Raw genomic sequence first — 22175 nt, forward strand, 5'->3', positions numbered from 1 at the left:
TGCAAAAGCCTGGGCTGCTAAAGTGGAGCGTGCAAACTTGACCACTCGGCCACAGGGCCAGCCCCAGGTGTCAGTTTTAATACTTTTAGAATGTGAGGAAACGCATGTGACAGAATAAGGCTAGTAAGTACTCTTTAGGAACTTAATTTTTAAAATGAGTATCTCATTAACCTGAAATACTTAAATTACTAAATTTTCTTGAGAATCTTAGAACTTGTTACACATTAGTTTTGAGAGTGACTAATTTTACTTCTTTCTTTTTAGCAAGGATGTATGTGAACTGGGTAGGATAGTGTATGTGAGTTTGCTGTATGTTCAAAATCCTTAGCTTAAGATGAAAATTGTATAGTCTCTAGCATGTTTTTTTAACCTAGAAAAAGTATTTTATAGGAAGAAATGTATATAATTATTAATTTATTTTAGCCTAAGTATTAATGCTTTTAAGAATGGAGTACTACATGAATAGACATTTTGGTAAATAATGATAGAAAATATTAAATTGAGGTAAGTATAAGAATTCAGTAAACATGATTTACTAAAATAAAATGTACTTTGACATTGTCTTAATATGGGTTCTCTATTGACTAGTCACTGATAATGTTTAAAAAGCACATGGGTTTTTCTTTTTTATTATTTTACTAGGTGCTCATTTATGATAGATTTGGCCAAGATATCATCTCTCCTCTGCTGTCTGTGAAGGAGCTAAGAGACATGGGAATCACTCTGCATTTGTGAGTTTTAACGTATTTCTAATAATGGTATTTGTTTTCAAATACATTGTTAAAGATTTCTTTGGCCACCCTGAAATCAAGTTATTAAGGGACATTTATAGAGAAAATATTGTTCAGTTACAATATTTGTATAGAACAACATTTTTTCCCCATATCTTCTTTTATTCAACCCTTTATTTCTGAAGTTAAAAATAAGCCTCAGTCTGAGGCTTTATAATTTCAGCATTTAAACTTTCTTCTTTCTTTTCCTGCAGTCTGGTTTACCTTCTTATGTGAAGGGAAAGAACTGGTTGTCTTAAGGTCTCTTCCAGCTCTGAGAAGTTTTTAGTCCTTTAATTTAAATATACTTTTTTAGAAGAAGAATATCTAAATTAGTTTATCATTAGTATGAAAAATTTAAGTAACTATGAAATAATGACTGTTAATCACCGTAGGAGGCTAGCTAGATTGTCTTCTTAACCACTGAACTTAACTTGATTACATGGCTTCTGATAGGTTTGATAAATAAAACAGTTGCATTACTTTGTGGACCAGGCCTAATAGAACATTTGGAGAGGGGCTATATTCATGGATAGATACTACTACTTTTATGTACTGAATAAGTCCAATTTTATGGTGCTCTAATCTATTTGCATTTTGTTCTATTTATGATGTTATAACCAATTTTCATTCTCTGATGTTATAATTACTTGAAATGTGCACTTTTATTGAGAATGTAGTTTTAGATTTCTAGTGAGTAACATATCAGAATCTGGTTAAATTCTTAAATTCTTCAATTTTATATTGAGTATTTGTTTTAAATTAATAGAATATTATGTTGCATTAATTCTAAAATGTACTTTTCACTTCTTTATATTTCTGAAATTAAGAGCTGTCTTCTAATTAATGCCATGTTATAGTTTGACAGCATTTTTCTGCCAATTTTAATAGAAATTATTTTAATAATGTTTTAAAATTGATAGCACCTTAGGTTTGATGAAATATGGTATTTGACAGGCTTTTCCTTTCATTTTTATGTCAGACTTAAAATACAGATTTATGGTGGATGATGTGTTAATTCTTATGACCTGAACTGAAGTTTAGCTTGAAGCCATCGTTGGAAATGGTCATTTACTAATAAACATTGGTTCCTATTGCTGCCTTACTGTTTAACTCCTTTATTTCACTAATGAAAAGACTAAAGTTTAAGTGATTGTCCCATGATTGTACAGCTAGGTAATGGTGGAGTTGTGGCCAGATTGCTTGAGCACTAATTCTGTGCCGTTTGTCTACTGAACCATAATGGCTCAGTAACAGTGACTAACAGAAGTGAGGACTAACTCAGTACTTCCCTAAGGGATGTCCACGTAGTCTGCCAGTTTGAGAGTCATGGATTCTCTATGCCTTCCTGTTACTGTTGCCACCAGAGCATGGAAAGATTACACAGCTACCCTGGTGAATTCACGTGCACCCTGCCTTTGGCTATTCTTCCCCACTTGCTGGAGAACACGTCATCAGTTACTTTATACTCTGCAAGCTGGTTTAGGCTGTTTTGTAGGAAACAATAGTTACAAGTTTCCAGAACATGAAATGGTAGTTTTTGCCCCTTAGGCAGTTGGACAGCCAGCATAAGAAGACAGCAACCAGTGGCTACCATCACATTATAGTCCTTCGGATGTCAGTAGCAGCAGCCAAACAGATGGGAAGAAGTTATTAAATGCAGACTCACTGGCAAGATGAGCCTCTTTTACTCTTTATAAAATGATGACCAAAATATTATGTATACATAAGTGAGTATACAGAAGATTGTATGTAGGATATTGCTTATAGAAGGATGACTAGAATGTTGTAGAAATAGAATGTCAGTCATATTTCCTGATGTAAGCGTAGTAAAATCTTACAATAAAGAATAAAGACATTTTGTGATTTGATATTAGGATATTTGAATGCACATACTCCCTGAATTATAGAAAGAGAAAACTATCAAGTGATATAATGTGTGAGATGCTTAGGTGATCTCCTGTGCCTTCTCTTATGAAGCAATAAATACAAAAAAACAGATTATCTTAAACTTTTAAGGAAGCATTCATATACCCTTTGTTTTAAATATAGATTTGATTTTCCTTATGGTTAAATTTTTTTACTGCTTCTGAAGACTCCTCCAGCTTTCTCTTTTCCCTCTCATGGAGAACTGCATTTTCCTCCTGTTTACCCTCCCCCTACTATACTTTTATGAAAAATGGGCATAAAATTGATTTTGAATGTGCTTTAGTTCTCATTCAAGGAGAATATTGGCAGAAGAGACTGTCTGACCATGACGTATTAGAAGGCAACTGGAGCAGAAGAAATGAAGATTAAGAAGACATTAAGATCTTACTAATAAATGATAGTAGCACTGATATAAGCAGAAAGCTGGATTAACTGATTAGTTGCAGCAAGAGCTTTTAGAGTACTGGTCACTGTCCTTGAACTGGTGATCTTCTAGTTTGAGAAATACAGTTTTAAACTATCTTTTTAGATAAGTGACTAAGAAAAAGGTGAGTTTTGTGTTCTTTATATCTTTCAGGCTTCTGCACTCTGATCGAGATCCTATTCCAGATGTTCCTGCAGTGTACTTTGTAATGCCAAGTGAAGAAAATATTGACAGGATGTGCCAGGTAACATGAGTTCTTATTTTCCTCATCCTTGAATGTGGAAACAGATTTTTTTCAAAAAAACATTCTTACGTGTCCAGTGTGAAAAATCAGAAATTCCCTTACCAATTTCCTACTTTGACTTTTGAGACTATCTTTGAATTTTAGATAGACTGAAAAATTTTTAAATTTTTTGGCTGAGGAAGCTTATATTGATTGACTGAATCCAGCTTTAAAAAACTGAAAACCTATCTATATTAGCTTTAAAAATAATATTTTGTTTTTCTAAGATAATAGGAAGTCTGAGAGTAGGAAGCCCAAGCAGGCACAGCAGTTCTACAGGGTAATCAAAGACACAGGCTCCTTCTGTCTTTCTGATCTTTCATCTTTGGTTTGTCCCTTTTCATTGTCTTGCGTGTTGCTTCATGGATGCAGGATGGCAGCTGTAACTGTAGACATCACATCTATGTTCAAGGCAAGAAAAAGGGGAAATGGACTGTGCCAGCCCTAACTGTTCATTATGATCAAGAAAGCGAAGCTTTCCCAGAAACTCCCAGAAGACTTGCATTTATTTCTCACTGGGTAGAATTAGCTTTGAGGGATACCGCAAAAGTTAATATTTAGATGAGTGTATTCCCACCCCAAACGAAATATGAATTCTTTTAGCAAGGAAGAGGGGAAAAATAGATATTGGATAGGTAGCTAACAGTATGTACCACAAGTAACAAGCATCTTTACGTGTTATTGACTGTTGAATCAAATTACTATTTAAATTGTTAATGAAAGTCACATATTTTGTATCCTCTGTAGCTAATGATGGCTAGCTTTCTCTTTCACCCTACGTAAACCCGACTGTGCCATTTTTAAAGAGGTATGACTTATGGGGCTGGCCCAGGGGTGCAGCGGTTAGGTTCACATGTTCTGCTTCTTGGTGGCCTGGGGTTTGCCGGTTTGGATCCCGGGTGTGGACATGGCACCACTTGGCAAGCCATGCTATGGTAGGCATTCCACGTACAAAGTGGAGGAAGATGGGCATGGATGTTAGCTCAGGGCCAGTCTTCCTCAGCAAAAAGAGAAGGATTGGGCAGATGTTAGCTCAGGGCTAATCTTCCTCAAAAAAAAAAAGGTATCATTTATCAGTCCCTTCTTCTGTCCTTTTTTTATAATAGCTTTATTGAAATATAATTCACATACCGTACAATTCACCCACTTAAAGTGTACAAAGTGTACAATTCAGTGATTTTTCAGTATATTCACAGAGTTGTGCAACTATCAACATAATCAATTTTAGAATATTTTCATCACCTCTGCTGTTACATCCCTGATACCCCAACCCCATCCCTAAGCTACTTTTTATTTCTGTGTATTTGCCTCTTCTGGATATTACACATGAATGGAATCATACACATGGTGTGTTGTATCTGGCTTTTTTCTCTTAGCGTAATGTTTTCAAGGTTCATCCATATTGTAGCGTGTATCAGTACTTTATTCCTTTTTAATGCTGAGTAATATTCCATTGTATAGATATACCAAATTTGTTTATCCATTTATCAGTTGATGGGCATTTGGGTTGCTTCCACTTTTTGGCTATTATGAATAATGCTACTGTAAATACTTGTGTACAAGTTTCTATGTAGACATGTGTTTTCATTTCTCTTATGTCCATAAACAGCTGGGAGTGGAGTTTCTGGGTCGAATGATAATTCTAAGGTTAAATTTTTGAGGAACTGCCAGACTGTTTTCCAAAGTGGTTGCATCATTTTCTATTCCCTCCAGCAGTGTATGAGGCTTCCAGTTGGTCCAGATCTTTGTCAGTACTTTTTATTATCTGACATTGGATTGTAGCCATCCTAGTGGTGTAAAGTGGTCTCTCATTGTGGTTTTGCCTTTCCCTGATGACTAATGATTTTTAAGCATTTTTTAATGTGCTTATTGGCTATTTCCATATCTTTGGAGAAATGTCTGTTTAGATCTCTTGTCTAGTTTTTAATTGGGTTGTCTATTTTGGTTACTAGACCCTTATTAAGTATATTAATTGCAAATGTTTTATCCCATTCTTTGGGTTATCTTTTCACTCTCTTGATGACATCCTTTGAAGTGCAAAAATTTTTAATTTTGGTTTTAAGCTTAATTTTAAGTTTACCTATTTTTTCTTTAGTTGCTTGTGCTTTTGGTATTATATTGAAGAAACTCTTGCCAAATCTCTTCATTTTCTTCAAAGATTTTTATAGTTTTGCCTCTTACATTTAGCTCTTTGATCTGTTTTGAGTTACTTTTTATATGTGGTATGAGGTAGGTGTCCAGCTGATTTCTTCTGCACGTGGCTATTCAGTTGTTCCAGCATCATTTGTTGAAGAGATTTTCTTTCTGCAGTGAACTGTCTTGGCAGCTTTGTCGAAAATTAATCAACAGTAGATACATTGGTTTGTTTCTGGACTCTGTTCTTTTGATCTCTATGTCTGTCCTTAGGCCATTACCACACTGTCTTGATTGCTCTTGCTTTGTAGCAAGTTTTGAAATTGGAAAATTGAGTCCTCCAACTTTGTACTTCATATTCAAGGTTATTTGGGTTTTCTGAGTCTCTTGAATTTCCATATTAATTTTAGGATTAGTTTATCAGTTTCTGTAAAGATGCCAGCTGGGGTTCTCATAGGAATTGCATTGAATCTGTAGATCAGTTTGGGCGGTATTTCCATCGTAATATTAAATTTTCTGATCCATGAACATGTGATCTCTTTCCACTTACTTAGATCTTTAATTTCTTTCAACAATGTCTTGTAGTGTGCAGAATACAAGTTTCGCACTTCTTTTGTTAAATTTTATTCCTTCATTTTTTAAATGCTTTTTTGAAGGGAATTGTTTTCTGAATTCCGTTTTTAGGATTGCTTATTGCAAGTTTATAGATAGCCAGTTAACTTTTATATATTGATCTTGTGTCTTGCAACTTTGTTCAATTTCTATGTCCTTTTGAAATGTCTTCATCAATCTTTCACCACTTCCTTACTTTCTGGCACAGTAAGATGTTCCAGTCTCATCTTGTACTTTCTGTGTCCCAGCCCAAGATTCAGCCATTTGTCTAAGGAGCCCTGGTTGCTTTTTATAGAGAACAGTATTTAGAAATCAGTGTCTGGGCATTAGATGTACTCATTGCTACTAGAGTCTCACAGTTCTTAGGCCTTCTCAATGGACAGAGCTAGAAAATATACATATGTACATATACACACTTTTCTATTTATATTTAGTTCTATAAATCTGCTTATCTCTCTAGATAGATAGTCAGACAGATAACCTCCAAAAGTGTCTCAGTTCAGAAATACAGGTTTCCTTCTAGCTTTTTCATTTTCCGTTTACAAATTTGTAAGTCTTTGCTCTGACATTGAGAAGCATGCCTCCCACTATCCTCAGCGTATTTGCTTGTTCTCTCAGTCCCTCCATCCTCGGTCCTTTACTCCATCTCCCAGCCTTTGCTGCCACGGCCCTGTTCAGCCGCCTTCCTCACACAGGCTCCACCCGTGTTGGTCTTTCACATTTCAGCATCTCTGAAATCAGATGCGTCTGAAAATTAATGGTGTGTTACAGAAGTTTGTTGGCAGCATTAATTCTTTCTTAGTGTTACATAAAGTAATGTTGCCTGTTACAATTGACAATATCTTTGATTTGAAGAAATACGGTTATTTAGATATCTGTTTGCCTAGAGTTTAAGAAATTAAGTGAATTTGATGAAAGAATTTGCGTAACTTTAAATTATACTACTTTTGGATGGCTGAGAAGAAATACTTCTGGAATTGGTCGTTGGAATTATTACATGTCTGTGCACAGTGAAACAAGTATTTGTTGTATCATCACATGACCAGAGCAATAGAAGGTAGTGTCTGCCAAATATAATAAGCATTTTACTATTTAAGAGAACCACTTCTGGATATTTTTAAGAAAAATGCAGATATGCTATTTCAAAGCCATTTTATGCAGTGTTATAATTAATAGGATTTTATGGATAATATAATTATCATAACTTTAATTATTAAAATAAATGTTGGTTGCATCTGGTAACCAAGTAAACAATACTTCTTCATGACTTTGTTCTCTTGGGATACTTTTTTTGGTTGTCATTTATATAACCTGTCTTTCAAATATGTATATTAACCTCCAAAACCTTACTGTTCTAGTATTTAAGAGATTTTTATTTGTGGTCATCCTTTATATTATCCTATAAGAATGAAGTATTCATTGTATTTATAGGATCTTCGAAATCAACTCTATGAATCATATTATTTAAATTTTATTTCTGCTATTTCAAGAAGTAAACTGGAAGATATTGCAAATGCAGCATTAGCAGCTAGTGCAGTAGCACAAGTAGCCAAGGTAAGAGATTTTGGTTGGCTGATGACATTTTGTTAATGTAAAATTAGTAATATTTTGAAACCTGTTAATCAACATAGGTGTCTAGTTTACAAAGGACTGGAACAACCAAAGAAATATTTAGACTCAATACTTTTAGAAAGAATTCTCATAATGTAAATTATCTTCGACTTGAACTAGGTAAAATAAACCAAACTAAAGAACCTATTATTTAGTGAATTTGAGAGACAAAAGTAAAAAGCTAAATCAGTTTTTGTTTTAGGCTGGGATTTGTATGATCTTTTTAGCTCAACTTAGAAGTAGTATGACAGTTGTGTTGTCATAAATTATACTCAAAATATGTTGACATTGTTTTATCTATAATCATTATAGTCACCACACTACATCCAGATCTTTTCTTACTTGGGAGAGAGGATCCAGAGAGGCGATGTTAGATAAGAAAGGAGGAGTTCACAATAGGCCGGCAGTTCTGCATCATAGTGACTTTTTAGTCAGGTTCAGCTTAGTTAGAAATAAATCTGTAAAATATATTCTTGGCTATATCCCTCTTGTGCCTTGTGCTTCTTGAATGTGGATAAGACGTAAGTGAAAATTCTAGGGAATGATATAGGGCAAATAAAAGATGAAACAACCATGCATTTACTTGCTATTTTTTCCCACTGATCGAGTCTTCGTTCTTAGGGTTAGATAGTCCACTGCTAGTTCTGATTAGTTTTCAAGACTTATGTCTTAGTGTTCTTGGTCTTCCAAAATTTATCATGAATTTTACATAAAATAATAGGAATGGTTTTCAATTTATTTAACTAAATTTAATATATTTCAATTAGTTTTTTAAATTTTTCTCCTAATTTGCACTCCTGAAGAACTAGTATAACTTTTCCCCACTTATAAACATTCACAGTGGAAAAACAGTTACTATGACTTTGTTAGGAAAGTGTGATTAAAATGAATATAAAAATTGAAATTGTGGTTTTTCTTCAAAATTGATATCCATTCCCATCTCAACCACAATTTAAAAAAAATTTTTATTATCTTCTTAAGTGTTGTTTTCTGGAAATGTTACTCTTCTCCTTAATTTTTTGCCCAAAGGCTTGTTTTTATTGCTTTTTATATTAACCTCCTCATTCTTGCCCAATTAGGCGAGAATAATTGGTATAATTTTTAGTTTTTGAATATAATTATAACTTTTCCCTTTTTACTGTTGGTAGATTAAGTCAAACTAGATGTGCTTTCAATATTGTAAAGTTGATTTGTAAACCTTTTCTTTTGTTCTAGGTTTTTGATCAGTATCTCAATTTCATTACTTTGGAAGATGATATGTTTGTATTATGTAATCAAAATAAGGAGCTTGTTTCATATCGTGGTATGTAAAAATAGGAATATTGTAATTCATTCTTAACAAAACGAATAGTATACTGTAAAAAAAAGAAAAATGTTATCATGTTTAGTGCACTCCAAAACCAGCTTTGTTTACAGCAGTAGAGCTGTAAAAAATTTTTAAAAGCACACAAAAAAAACAAGTCTTAGCCTGAATTCTGTCACATATAAACATTTAATAAACTCATTTTGTGAGGTCAGCGAAGTACCAATTCTCTGTCCTTTTAGGGTGCCTGCAACAACTTTCATGAATGATTCCCTCATGGTAAGTAAGCCACTATTTTAGTAGTAGGGTTCAGTTCATCTTCTAATACTTTGACATTGGGACAAGAACAAGTTACTTTGCTTCTCTGTGCTTTAGTTTCCTCATCTGTAAAATGGGGGTAATAATACTATCTGCCTCATAGAGTTTTGGGAATTAAATGGAATAATATGTGTAAAATGCCTAGAAAAGTTTCTAGCCCATAGAAAGTACTCAATAGGGTTGGCTAGTATTGCTGTTTGTCAAGATCAGACAGCAGTCAGGAGTCAGCAGCTACTGTAGTAGTGTTAGGGAATGAAGTAGAAGTGCCATTCTCAAATATAGGGTGTGAGATTCCCTTGATTCTTACAGCTTGTGCATGCAGTAGTGGGGTTGAGTGTAGGTGTTGATCAAATGCTGTCTAACCACCTCTGAAGTTCATGTTCCCAGTTTTGGTAAACTGACCATTCCTGGAATGTAGATTAAAATTAAAAGACACACATACACATGCATACACCCACACCATATTATATTGTCTATTTTGATTTGGGGGTGTGGTGATAAGAACACTTAACATGAGATCTACCCTCTTAACATTTTTAAGTGTACAATACAATGTGGTTGACTCTAGGTAGGATGTTATATGGCAGATCTCTAGAACTTATTTATTTTGCTTAACTAAAACTTTATGCCCATTGATTAGTTATATTGAATATTTTAAAGAAAATTGTAAACTATAGAAGATGTGATTAGCCAATTTAATTAATGAAATACTCATTAATTTGCTACTTAAGAATTGAGATGTTTGGGGGTAAATAGAAAATCAGTGATTCTTAAATGGGAGTATATCCCCCTAAGGGGGCATTTGGAAATGTATAAGGACATTTTCAATTGTCACAACTACCAGGGCTGCTACTAGCATTTAGTGACCAGGAGCTAGGGATGCTGGGTGTTCTGCAGTGTGTAAGCCATGCTCATAGAGAAAATTGTTCTGCCCAAAATGCCGGTGGTACACTATTGTAAAACATTGGGCCAGATGGTAAGCTCCCTGAGAGAAGAGAACATGAATCTTTTGGTTTCATTGAGCTCCATTGCATGCTTTCTTATTGAAATTAAACAACATCCCTAAAAGGGTATATTTGCTGAATTACCCATGTAAGAGATTTTCGATGGTAGTTATTATTTACAGAATTCTATTTACAGTTAATTGAGTTTTAAGTTAATTAGCTACTTATTTAAGTTGTATGTTTAAAACCTAGTTTCCATTAAGTCTTTAAGCTAAACTTATAAATTTTATTATATTATTTATAAATTTGGTTACATAAAAACAAGCACCTTTACTTTTTCTTGGATTGATTACCACAGAGTGAACAGAGTAAATTCTAATCAGTCCCATTTAACAAGCTTAGTCAGCAAACTTAGTTTGTTAAATTCCCTTAAAGTTTAAATTGCATTTATAAATTCAGTATGTTAAATTTTCTTTTTCAAGTACTTCAAATACCAGACCAGGCAAATTTATAAATCTGGCAAGCAAAAACTGTCCAGATATTTAATATTTAAATAGTTCTTAAAAATAATTAAATTTATAGTTAGTCTAAGTTCACTAACAATCAAGTACTTATAAATTTAGTTTTCTTATGCCTCTCAACTTAAAAAAAAACACAAGTCTGAAATTAATAATTATTTAAAGTATAAATTTAATTTATGAATTTTAAAGTATAATCACATAATCACTCAGATTCTCCATAATATAATAATAGGTTGTTCTATAAACACTTTACAATATAAGCTCATTTACTCCTCAGAATAACTTTGTGAAGTTGGTATTATTATTTCCATGTTCCAGGTGAAGAAACTGAGGCACAGATATTAAGTAACTTGATAAGGAAATGGCAGCACCACGTTACTAAACCCAGGCACTCACTCCAGAGACAATGCTGTTAACCATTATCTAATTTTATACCACATCCTCTCCAACATTACAAGTGCTTTAACTAATCATCTTAAACAGATTATTCTAAACATAGATCAAAAATATTAATACCATGGATTTGATTTGTATCACCTACTTTACGTGGATTGGGAATTTATTTATCCAGTAAAGGAAGCAGATTTATTGTCTCAGTTACGCTCAGGCTACTATCTCAGACAAACCAGGCTGTTATCACAAGTGAGTTAAGGTTATTGATGCACAGTTTTTTGACTGTTCAGGTTAGTTCTCATTCAGAAGTGTAGGACTACGGTATAGGACCTAAAGGCTGGCGGCTTCCATATAGATTTTATCTGTACCAGTTATTGACTAAATGAACTGACTGTTTCCCTGGGTTTATGGCCCCTGAATTTACATAATTCACATTGTCTCCTTATGCCATTTACATCATCTGATTTATATAGATGGCAGTCTCTGACACCAGGTAGCATCATATTTCGTCATCCAGATTCTGTATTGCCTGGTTGAGTTCTTTATTGTTTTTATGTTGTCTGCGTGGACCCTACTTTCTTTAAATACTTTCATATATCCAATTGGATTCTGCTTTCCTCTCATGCTAATCACAGGTTGTATTGAATTTTATATTTGTTTTCACATTCAGGATGTTGGGAAATTTAAAATGTTATATAAATAATATTTTAGTCCAGTCAGTCTTTTCGACAAATGATGAACATCTGCTTGTTAGACACTGGACCCAGGTATTGTGAGAGCTAGGAGGATGAATAAGGCAAGGTCTTTGACTCTCAAGGACAGTCTTCATAGCAGTGTTTCTTGGAATGTACCCCAAGAATCTCCTGAAGCTCTTGTCAGAATTTTTTCTTCGAATTATCCCAAATCTATTGAATTGAATCCCTAGGGGAAATGGCTGAGAATCTTTTAATTTTTAATAGCATCTAGAGGAACTTCCTGCTCTTTTCTCATATTCCTAGAGTGATTCTTATACCCACTGAAGTTTGGGAACCACTCATATACAGTCTAGTAGATCAGAAGAGAAATTCATATGGCTTATTGCAATACAAAGAAAATGATAGGTGATGTTCGTTTTACCGTAATTGATTCGTGTTGTCCTTTTCTGGAGTAGTTGGATAATAAGATCAATAATTTCTTGAGGCCATCTAGTGTTCATGAATAACATTATGAATATGATATTTATTTTCTGTTTGCTCTAGCAAAAAATTTATACAGTTTATGTGGTGGGGTTTTTTCCTTATTATTACTCTGATAATTGATACTACTCTTATTACTGCTGCTGATATTGTTCTTTTTCCTTCGAGATAGTATAATTTTTGATAGATACTTATTCACTTAGAGTTTAAAGCATAAAAAATTTTCCTTGTTTGAGTATTGCAAATATTACCAAACTGCTTGTTGATTAGGAGTTTAGTAATAATTTTAAGAGTTTTATAAAGACAAGGCATAAATTTTGGTGACTTTTTTCTCCTTTACCTATGTCATTTTAGCCATTAACAGGCCAGATATAACAGACACAGAAATGGAAACTGTTATGGACACAATTGTTGACAGCCTCTTCTGCTTTTTTGTTACACTGGGTAAGTTTTCAAATCTTTCTGGTTATTTCCTCAAAGTAAATTATTTAACAACTCATTTTAATCTGTTATACTGTAATATGATCCCCTTTTATCCATCTGGATCTCTACAGCCTCTCTCTTCAGAGTTGGGATAAAATATTCGGTACCACATAAAAACATAATTCTTCTAATAATTTGATATAGTTCATCCTCTTAAGTTAGCATTTAGTAGATCCATTGAGTGGTCTCTTTAGATGTTTTTGGTAATTGTAACTTTCTAATGTATTAGTTAAATGGTTTGATGGTGACTTCGCCTACGTGCCTGCTAATTTTCTTTTAATATGTCACTGTGAAAATTTTCAAATACACTTCTGAGTAGAGAGATATATGCCTGGTAACTATTCAGGCAAACTCCCAGGCCTCCAGAAAATACTAAATTTACATATAATACTAATCCACTATACTCTCAAAATTTTAAACATTTCTTTGGAACATCTAAATTTACTTACAGCTACATTGTGTTTAGTATCTAATGTATGACTTTATGCTTTACTATTACTAATGGTCTGTTTAGGGACCCTCTAATTGCACTTTAATTTTGCAGACACTTAAAACCTTTCAGTTAAAATGATTCTCATTAGATTAGTAAAATTTCTCTCCATTTCATAAATGAGAAAATTAAGGAAGAGAGATACCATGCATAGTTTAGGATAAAGACAAAAATTTGAGGAGAATTTGTGTGCAGATTTGGGGGCTCCCTCCTTTCAGGGATTTTTCCCTTTAATTTCTAGCCCTGAGCTCCATTCTTTGATTCCTCAGCTCAGTAAGTGTTCTGTTTTCTGCCTGAGCTCTTTGTCCTGTGTGCCATGCAGACTGGAAAGTCCCCTCAGGAGGAAAGCTGGTTAAAAGTAAATCTCACCTTTCAAGGAGATCTCTTCTTCGAAGAGTTTTACCTTCTTCCATTTTCTGCCTGCTTTTGATTGCTCTCAGTACCTTCAAATGGGGTTGTTGGTGGTGTTTTTTTTTTAAAGAAAGTACGTGTATACAACTCTTAGTTGTTAAACAGACATAATTAATCTTTCTATTTTGCCATCCCACACCATCTCCAAAATTTTGCTGAATGCAGGAGTTATTGTGGACATTTAAGGTTATTTTTGCTTGGTTAATGCTCTACTTTCAAAGTCAGGGTAGATTGAAAAAGAAAAGTATAAATAAAGACCACTGAAGTGGTAGCTCTCCCTTTATTATGTAGAGTATCAGAACGTGATTTTTTCAAAGAAGTAGTTGAAATTGCTGCCAGTCTGACATAGAAGGATGTCAGCAATAAATTGTTAAATGAAAGAAAACAAATTTAAGAGCAGTATGTATAATATCCTATTTTTGTTTTTTATACATTCCACAAACGCCCTTATTTAGACTGTGTAGAAAATAACGTGAAAGCCTCTGTATCTGATTCTTAGTGGGGATCATTTGGGGTGCTGGAATCAAGAGGGTTAACTTTATGCATATCTAATAGTATTTGAATTTTTTGTGACAAGCATGTATAACTTGCCATCAGAAGAAAACAAAGTTTTTAAAAACTTGCTAATACTCCACATTTTTACTTTTGCAATTCACTGAGCATGCTTTGTATAGAATCTAAAATGTAACAATTTCAGCATATAAAGATTACAATGTTCTCAGTTTGTTTTATGAGATTTTTAGTGCAGTTTGATTTTTTCTGTCATTTTACATTTTTAGCCTTGGATAAAACTTAGAATAATAAAAAGAGAGAGAAATTAAGAGGTCTAATGAGTTGATTCGATAATGAATTGAAACCAACTTTTAGGAGCATTTCATATCATGTGAAGAATGTGTTTTCTGTTATCTTTCAAATTAGTATTTTAAAAAAGGGACTATAATCCTACATTGTTAATTTATAAAATAAAAAGTAACAATTCTAAACTGCTAAATTAGCTAAGCTCTTTTCCTTTAAGTCACATTAAAGTGAACCCTGAGAGTGGAGAGTAAACTTACTCTTTGAAACTGCCTGCAGGGAATCAAAATGCTGATTTAGTCAATTCATTGAAAAAAATCTGGAGACACTGATGGGCCAACACCATATAAAAATAGTCTTTTTCTCATTCCCTAATGTTTTCTTTATAAATGAGAAGGTCCATTTCTGAAACATTGCTTTTACTCTTAAGATTGTAAGTCCTTTTATGTTTGTAGCCTGAAATTGTATACCTCTATGGTATGTTATTTTTTGATGCTGATGTATTTTATAACTACAGTCATGCATCACTTAATGGAAAGGATACATCTGAGAAATGAGTCATTAGGTGATTTCGTCATCATGTGAAAGTCATAGAGTGTACTTACATAGACCTACATGGCATAGCCTACTGCGCATCTAGGCTATATGGTACTAATCTTATGGGACCACCATTACATGTGCAGTCCACTGTTGACTCAGACATTGTTATGTGGCACATGGCTGTATCCATTTTAATTATTAAACTGAAATTATTGCTAACATGTATTTTTAAAATAGGTGCCGTTCCTATAATCAGATGTTCAAGAGGAACAGCAGCAGAAATGGTAGCAGTGGTGAGTTCACACAAATATCCATCGGGGATAAATAATACTGTGTCAGTTGTTTTCCATAAGCACCTCAAGTGTTTTTGTTTATGTTAAGTATATGATTGCTATGGATTATATATTAATTACCAAAGGCAAATATTTTTATCTTATAACGTTGGGATTCCACCAAAAATAAAAAGTAACCATCATGTACTTCTGTGTGATGGAATAAAATGATTTACTCCAATGTGCTAGTCCAGCCCTGTTTCTTTTTTACTACACTGCATATTCCTCATTCAGCCTTGTCTCTCCAAGTAGTATTTTACACTTATATTTGATCCCCAAAATCATTTACTATTAACTTCATTTAGCAAGTATTTATTAATAATCATAACCATTTTTAAAATGGTGTAGTGCATTTTGCTGCCCCACTATACTGGAGTACAATATTCAGTATAAATTGAGCATTCAGAGATTTGCTTTAAAGATTAAAAAATAAATAAGGGATTAGAGGGCCAGCCCCAGTAGCCTCTCTGCATGCTCTGCTTTGGTGACCCAGCTTTGTTTCCCATGCATGGACCTCACCACTTTTCTCTCAGTGGCCATGCTGTGGTGGCCACTCACATACAAAATAGAGGAAGATTGGCAACAGATGTTAGCTCAGGGTGAATCTTCCTTGGCAAAATAAATAAATAAAGGATTAGAGAAATTTCAGAATTATTGAAAAGGAAAGAGGGTGAGTGGTGTGGAAAGATGGAGGAAGATACAGTAATGTTTTTGAGTTTTATTAGCTCAAATGCATCATTGCCTCATGGAGAGCTGTTTTCTTTCATGTATTCCATTTTTATTCTGGAGACTCTTGCAGCCACTACTATATAGACAGACAGCCTCCTTGGTACAACAGTCATACCTGGGGAGATGGGAGCGGTCATTACGGCAGAGCGTTTTCTGAACCTATAGTAAAAGTACTCAACAAAAGTACTTCTTAATGAAATCAGGCCTGAGTCACAGTAGAAAAGGCATTGGTCTTTTCAAGTCCAAGTTATGATGATATTGAATAGTAAAGAAGCTAAGATATTTAGCTTTTAGAATTGCTATTTTATAAAGAAATTCCAGGTTTCTTGGTTATGAATCTAAGAACATGTTATGTATTATCCTATATAAAGTTCTGTAAAACTATTCTTTAACAGTTAATATAAAATTTGATTTTTCAGAAACTAGATAAGAAACTTCGGGAAAATCTAAGAGATGCAAGAAACAGTCTTTTTACAGGTGACACTCTTGGAGCGGGCCAATTCAGGTACTATGTTAGTTAATACAGTTATAGAACTTGAAGGTGAAACTTTTATCAAGTTTTCTAGATTGTTTTTCTTGTCTGATACAATACTCTTGTAATTGAAATTTGTTTTTATTTTTAATGAAGTAATCAGAATCCGTTTTTGACTCAAATTGTTCTTGAAATACAAATGGAATATATTATTTAATTTACCTTTTGTTAGAAGTTTCTGTTTTGCATTTTTATCCTTTGTAAGAGAAATTTTTCTGTTTATGTAACTGAAGATCAGAAGCCATTTCTTTTCAGTTATCATTAAGTTTCTTGGTAGTGAAAAAAATAAGTAAAAATCTTTTGATGCTTATATCTATTTCTACCTATTGACTAGTTTCCCTTTTTCCCTTGAAATACTAATAGCTTAAATTTGCAAAGAATTTTTGTCGGTTAACATTTCTAGCATGAGTGGATAATGCCAAAGTTACTGGCTGCTCAATTATTATTGAATAGAAATACTTTTTAAAAACCTATACATCGGGGCCAGCCCTGTGGTGCAGCAGTTAAGTTCACACGCTCCACTTCAGCAGCCTTGCGTTCGCCAGTTTGGATCCCAGGTGTGGACCTATGAACTGCTTGTCAAGCCATGCTATGGCAGGCGTCTCACATATAAAGTAGAGGAAGATGGGCATGGATGTTAGCTCAGGGCCAGTCTTCCTCAGCAAAAAGAGGAGGATTGGTGGCAGATGTTAGCTCAGGGCTAATCTTCCTCAAAAAAAGAAAAGAAAAAAGATTTTTAAAAAATAATAAATGAATAAAAACCTATACATTATGGTACATTTAACTTTTGATTATTAAAATAATGCACAATATTGGGGTGAAGTAAAGAAACCCACACAAATTGCTGAGAATTATTTCAAGGGGAATAGACAGTATTTCAGAAAATTAATTCTTACCCCCCTGTTTTAGGTTAATTAATAAATAAAGCCTGTGAAAATAAATGGATACTCAGTGTAACTGCCCTCCTGAAATAATAATTTCATGGTAACTTTCCACAGAGTTCATTTCAAGTCAGTGTTGATGGATCTCTCCTGCAGTCTTATGTACTACTTCTATAATTTGGAGTTAGCACTAATATTGTGTTTCAATTGTTTATTCAACTCTCTCTCTCTCAGGTCCCATGTTATTTTAAACTGTTCTATGATTTCATTGCTGGTCTTAAATATTCTTCAAAATGTTTCTTATTAAGTAGAGCAGAAAAATCAAATTCTCACCTAATTTTTTTCCAACAGAAGCAACCAGTATGTCATACCTTACTTAATAGTTCTCTTTTTATAGTGCTCTGGTGTAGGCCTTAGAAACCAATATAAAGGCACTATTTTAATTGGATAATTTTTTAAAATTCACATTATCGTAATATGATTGTCTTATTTTTAGTGTGTTGGATGCATTTCTAAATTATTTTAATTAGGGGTCAGCGACCTTGTTGGACTATTGTTAAATGTATTTGAGTCCAACGGTAGGCTAATGATTCTCAATGAGGGGCAATTTTGCCCCCCACAGGACATTGGTAATGTCTGGAGACATGTTTGGTTGTCACAACTGGGTAGATACTACTGGAATCTAGGGGTGTGTGTTATAGGGCGATGGTAAACATCCTACAGTGCACAGGACAACTCCCATAATGAGAAATTATCCAACCCCAAATGTCGGTAGTGCTGAGTTAAGAAACCCTGCTGTAGGCTATGCTCCCTTGGCTTCTATCTGGCTCTGAAGTAATAAAGGATAGTAGGCAGTAAGGGTGCTGCTCCTGCTTTTTATCACAGAGTACTATAATCAGTGCACTTTGGAGAATCCACTGTCTTACACCCAGTAGGTGTACTGAGTTACTAAAATGGTCACAAGTCTCTCACCAGAAAAAATATGTATAGTTAATATAATCAGATAGCATTGCCTTTTGAAAATCAGTGTATACTCCTGATCCAGTAGTGCCTGTAAAGCACATCTCTACAACCTTTGGAGACACATGGTAACCAAATGACTTTGTGCCTCAGTTTGCTTTAGGTGTAGTCTGTTTCCCATATATATTGTAATAGTAGAGTTAAACAACATATGAAGCGTCTGGTAAGTGAATAATTATTTAAGTACCATTGTGGTATGATGTTTTAATTTTATCTATTATAATGGGATAGGGTTTTGTGCGGCTCTTTTCTAGAGTCTGCTTTTTTGAATTTCTGTTTACAGAAAAAATTGTAATTTGTAATTTATGAAACTGTCAAACATTTGTGTGAATTTATAAGATCCTGCTCGATTTAATTTTTTTCCCTGAAGTTGATAGTGGCTGTTCTTTTTTTCTCCTTTTTTGAAAATGTGAAATATAAATCTGAGTAGAAGTAACTTATTCTTACTTTGATAACTGTAAAAATTATTCTGTAAAAACATTTGTATAGATTTTGTCCTTTAAGAAAGATCCCTAAATAAGACTTATTATCTAGTGTTAGAAACAGGCTCTAAGTAATCCAAAGCATTACTTTACTTGACTGACTGTAATAGAAAATATTTTAAAAAGCAAAGTATTATGGAATGTCAGTATTAGCATACTTATTGTTCATATCAAAATGACAAATATGTACTGGAAAGTATTAGAAAAACCTGGATGTATACACTGGTATCAAGAGTTATATAATTTTTTTTAATATATTTACAGCTTCCAAAGGCCTTTATTAGTCCTTGTTGACAGAAACATAGATTTGGCAACTCCTTTACACCATACTTGGACATATCAAGCCTTGGTGCATGATGTACTGGTAAGAGGCTAAATATACCACTTTCTACTAAAATGTAGTAACGTTCAGTGGTCCCATTAATTTAAAATTAGCATAAATTAAAATTACAGAAACACAGATGATGGAGCTGAGTAATATGAACAAAAGAAGTGATGGGATTTGGTATCACTGGATGTGGATGCTGGAGAATAGTGAAGCATTGAAGTTTACAGTTCAAAATTTATGATCTTTAAATTATAGGATAAATCAGTGGTATTGTTGGCAATGATGGGAAAAAAGGAATGGAGGAAAATAAGTGACTTTTTTTTTTTTTCACACTGAATAAGTAAATAGGTATGTTCTCCCTGGGGAGAAAAGCTATAATTTCTCCCTTTTCTCTGAGAGTCAGTTAAGCCTTATTTTGTGGTAAAAATAGATCCTATTTTTTATATTATACCATATGTTTTCTGAAGTAATTCCACCTATGTAATTTTACACTTCAAACAAAAATCTGCATTTATTCATGCATATGTTCTTCTACTAAACATTGTGTATAGCATGTGATACCCACAGATAGATAAAACAAATCTCAACCTTCAAAGGCAATGGGAAGAAAATCTGTACACAAGTAATTTCTGTGCAAGATGCTGTAATAGGGCCAAAATAGTTATCATTTGGTAGATAGAAAAATTGAGATGCAGAAGTTAAAGGATTTGAACCCAAATTGTTGCCTCTGCCAAGACTAGTACTCTGCTTTTCTAACTGCTGGCCCAGGCCTCTAGGGATTATGGTATACATTACTATCATTATTGCAAAGATTGTCTGAAATTATCATATAGAAAGGAAATGAAAAATATGTACTAGATGATTATCATTTAACAGTTTATTTCTTTAAAACCCAGATTCTAGCTGTAAAGGATTTCTTTAAAAAATCAGATTTCAGGATTAGTGATAGAAATTGGCAGTTCTACACACTTCTCTGTCCTAGAGTCCTGTGCCATTCTAGACTCTAGGCTGAGTGTCAGTGAAATAGTAGTCAACTCTGATTCAGTAAAGAGGGCAAGAAGAATCAAAGGGAACCACTGAATTAAGCCCTGAGTAATGGAACAGGGTAACTAGTTTTAGGAGATTATTTAAGAGGCTGAAGAAGCGGAATTCAATTCAACTACTATTGGAGTGCCTGCTCTCTGACAGAGCATTCTAGACCCTGATTTTAGCAATAAATGAAGGAAATGAAAATATTCCTTTCTTCCTGGAGCTTGCATTCTAGTAGGAGAGACAGGCAATAAATAAAATATGTAACATTTCAGAAGGTAGAAGATACTCTGGAGGAAAATTAAGTAGATAATGGTGAACCAGATTGCAATTTTAAATAGGGAAGACCTCACTGAAAAAGAGAGATGTGAGGAAGATCTAGAGGAGGTAAGGTAGTGAGGTATGTAGCTATAGGGGAGGCTACGGCAGAAGGATGTCTAATATGCTTAAAAAGATAGCAAGACAGCCAAGCGGGCCACAGCCAATTAAGACAGGGAAAGAGTAGCAGGAGATGGTGTTAAAAAGGACATGGGAAGGGATATAGCCTAGGACTTTATAGGCCATTGTACGGATATTGACTTAAAAGTTGAGTGAAATGGGGGGCCAGTCACAGTTTTGAGTAAAAGAGTAACATCTGGTGCACATTTTAAGAGTATCACTCTAGTTGCTTTGTTGAAAACAAACTCTTTGGGGGCATAGGAGGAATCAAGGACCAATTAGGAGGCTGTTGCAGTTATCTTAGCAAAAGATGACGGTGGCTTAGATCAGAATGGAAGTGGCGAGGGTTGTGAACATAGAGTATAGGATTTGCTGATGAATTGGATGTGAGATCTAAGAGAAAGAGTCGAGTCAAAGATGACTCCAAGGTTTTGGCCTTTGCAAATGGATAGATGTTATTTATTGAGACAAGAAAGACACAGAAGGAGCATTTCAGGAGGAAGATCAGATGCTGAGTTTTGGACATGTTAGATGTGAGATGCCTATTAAGATACTCAAGTGTAGATCTCAAGTAGATAGTTGGATATATGAGTCTGGAGTTCAGGAGAAACATCTGTTCTAGGGAAATGTATTTAGGAGTAGTCCATATATAGATGATATTTAAAGCCAAGAGATAAGACGAGATCACCAAGGGAAGTAGTGTAGATAGAAGAGAGAAGAGGTCCCAGAACTGCACTCAGACATTTCAACATTTAGAGGTCAGGGTGATGAACAGGAACCAGTAAGATAATGTAGTAAAAAGCAGCCAGTGACGTCTGAGAACTAGATCTGTGTTCTGTTGGAAGTCAGTGAATTAAGTGTTTCAAAGAGGAAGCAGGAATCAACTTGGACAAATACTAAGGATTAAGAAGTCTCCATTGCATATGGCAATGTCAAGGTTATTAGTGACTTTGGGAAGAGCAGCTTCCATAGTGTAGGGCAAAACACCGAAGTGGGTCTAAGAGAATGGAAGGAGAAACATAGAAGAGTGAGTATAGACAAACCTTAAAGTTGAGTTTTGCTGTATAGGAGAGCTGAGAAAAAGGGTGGTTGCTAGAAGAGGATGTGAGGTCAAGAAAAGATTTGTAAATAAGAGAAATTACAGCATGTTTGTGTATCAATGAGAATGATCAAAAGAGAAAAGTTGACCAAGGAGATAAGAATGTCCTGTAGGTCTGTAGGAGGCATTAGTGACCAGGATGACTAGACCAGGATTACTCAACCTCGGCA

At 34.1% G+C, this 22175-nt stretch overlaps 1 protein-coding gene across 2 annotated transcripts in view; it reads left to right on the forward strand.

Annotated features, from left to right (window-relative positions):
• Positions 1–22175, forward strand: part of SCFD1 (sec1 family domain containing 1) — a 100095-nt gene that overhangs the window by 6627 nt on the left and 71293 nt on the right. For both annotated transcript variants that reach the window (XM_044765436.2, XM_014857499.3), the window contains exons 3-10: positions 643–731; positions 3277–3367; positions 7583–7705; positions 8978–9065; positions 12771–12860; positions 15373–15428; positions 16616–16701; positions 19376–19475. In XM_044765436.2, the coding sequence (XP_044621371.1) occupies positions 643–731; positions 3277–3367; positions 7583–7705; positions 8978–9065; positions 12771–12860; positions 15373–15428; positions 16616–16701; positions 19376–19475 (723 nt within the window). The remainder of the gene's footprint in view (positions 1–642; positions 732–3276; positions 3368–7582; positions 7706–8977; positions 9066–12770; positions 12861–15372; positions 15429–16615; positions 16702–19375; positions 19476–22175) is intronic.

This window comes from Equus asinus, chromosome 2 (assembly GCF_041296235.1).
Source record: "Equus asinus isolate D_3611 breed Donkey chromosome 2, EquAss-T2T_v2, whole genome shotgun sequence".
Taxonomy (NCBI): Eukaryota; Metazoa; Chordata; class Mammalia; order Perissodactyla; family Equidae; genus Equus; species Equus asinus.